General features: G+C 40.8%; 1 protein-coding gene across 1 annotated transcript in view; it reads right to left on the reverse strand.

Moving 5' to 3' along the window:
• The window catches only part of tmem38b (transmembrane protein 38B), a 12,207-nt gene extending 10,402 nt beyond the window's left edge, over window positions 1-1,805 (reverse strand). Inside the window, 1 exon segment of the mRNA XM_032539968.1 lies at window positions 1,414-1,805. Coding sequence (XP_032395859.1) covers window positions 1,414-1,540 — 127 coding nt within the window. The 5' untranslated portion in view covers window positions 1,541-1,805.
• Between the last annotated feature and the right edge of the window lie 521 nt (window positions 1,806-2,326).

Here is a 2,326-nt window from a genome sequence, read left to right on the forward strand (position 1 = left end):
CAAACATTGATCCAGATATCTACAGCACCATTTATCTAACACATCAACAGACATCCCTTCTCTCTTCAGAAATAGATACATAAATAGATGGGAAAAATAGTGGCTTATCTCTGGTTATTTTTGGTCTTGAAGAGAGAACCACTGATTGACATTTAGCCACGGGGGCGGCGGTAGCTCAGTCTGTGGGGACTTGACTAAAAAATAAATAACCGGAGATAAGCCCCTTGTTTTCTTATCTAGTTATCAAGTTTCAGGAGCGAGGAGCCATTTATTATTTACAAGGTTAGATCATATATGTTTGTGTGTATGGAAGGAGATATGCTGTCCTGGTTAAGGCTTAAATTACTGTTTTGGATCAGGTTGCAGCAGCAACAACTGAACTGTTTTGGTTATGACACAGGAAAAAGAAAAGAAATGGAATTGTTAACTGGGTTAAGGGCATTCCTTTCCTTTTTGGGGAAAATGAGAACTTGAGCTGGCTCCCCAAGTGTTTTTTGTGTCTTGACTTTTATTCCTGTTTTACTGAATTTCTTTTGAAATGGTCCTGAGATTGAAACCATGCTTTTGCTATTGTCTCTGTAATAAGGATTGCGTGTTGTGTATGCTGATCTCTAGCATATTGTTTGACCATATTTTGACTCTTTGTCTAATTACATAGATAGATAGATAGATAGATAGATAGATAGATAGATAGATAGATAGAAGAGAGCAAAGGACAAAGGGTTAAAAGGTCACAACAGCTCAGATACTTTGCAAGGCAAGTCCCAAAATAGACTGTAGACTTACAGCAGAGGGACTACAATGGACTGTGTGTGTGTGTGTTCTTCTATGTTTGTGTATGTGGAACATGGACTCACTGCGCAGTTAAAGTCCACCTGTCCCTGTTGACACTATCTCAGGGACATAACATAGCTAGTTGGCTCAGTTGGATTTATGTAAATAAATCCTCTCTGTATATGTTAATAAACGAATAATAATATAATAAAATAGGGCTATTACGAGTCATCCATATCCAATTCATACTTCACAGTTCCGCTAACTGTCAAGCCACAACTGTTTAATTGGCGAGGCTGACAGTTTGAATGTAAACCTTTTATTTAATGTCCTCATCACCAGAAAAGAACACAATCGGACTAAACAGGGGTTGGGATTTATACAATTTTTTTAAAGAGATTGTATGCTTTTTTGATTTTCAATTCATTTACCACCCAATAACGTAAATGTGTGTGTTTATATGTAAGTTACAACACAACATCCCGTGTGGCTGCGTGGTATTTTGGTGGAGTTCTAGCTAACTAACGTTACCGGGATAACGTTCTGTCTGTTGTCAAAGTTGCCCCAACCTAACTTGGTGACACGTGTCCTGTTACAATGTTCATGAACTTTTTTTTTTTACGCCAGACAGCCACTTACCTGGCTGCTCCCTCAGAGCCATGATTGACACGATGTAGTGGGCCATGTCAAAGTATGGAAACATTGACAAGTTTGCCAGTCCGTGGGACAGCTCGTCCAAATGCAACGCCTCGAACAAATCCATCATCGTCTCTGTGAAACCCCTTAGCAAGAGGAAGCTGCTCTCGTTAATCCCTGCGAAGAGTTCAAGTAGGGAAAAGGCACGGATCCAACTCAGAGCATCAGGGCTTCCTCCACCGCCTGTAACGTCTGACAATGACCCAAACAGCTGTGTGTCTTCGGATAAACTGCTGCCAAGTTGTTCACAGCTGGTTAGTTGATCGCCACTCGTCGCCAGGCAACAGATCTGGAACACCAGATCGCGGTCACCGGCGCATAGCAGGAATTCCTGTTCCGTGTTCCGCCATGCAAGTGATGTGGCAGGCGGAGCCAGAGCGGCTTAGTGATTGGAGGAGCGAGGGCCGGCCAGCCAATCACTGGTCAGTATTAGTACAACAAAATACCTGTATCTTTAACAAGTGGAGCCCGCATGTGGACGTGACACCTTTTCACACAGATTAAATTAATATAATGTTCTGATTGACATGGTATTGTTGTAACTTTTGAATGTCTCTGAAACTGTGTAATTTTTATCTGATGATCATTAATTACATGCAAAAGCAAACGAGACTAACAGTGAAAAGAACGCTTTTTTACATAGTTTTTGTTAAATTGGACCCGGGCAGTCCAATTTTTACAGCAAAATCCCAAAATGATTTACGGCAGGTAGACCACGTTACAGAGCACACATTCTGATATGGGTAACAGATTTTGGCGTAACACCGGAAAAGCCTGCAGGTAAAAAGTAGCAAGAGATGTTATTTTATAGGCCTTAATTGTATTTTCAGTTTAGTTTTAGTAGTAATTTGCTGTA

This window comes from Etheostoma spectabile, chromosome 16 (assembly GCF_008692095.1).
Source record: "Etheostoma spectabile isolate EspeVRDwgs_2016 chromosome 16, UIUC_Espe_1.0, whole genome shotgun sequence".
Lineage (NCBI taxonomy): Eukaryota > Metazoa > Chordata > Actinopteri > Perciformes > Percidae > Etheostoma > Etheostoma spectabile.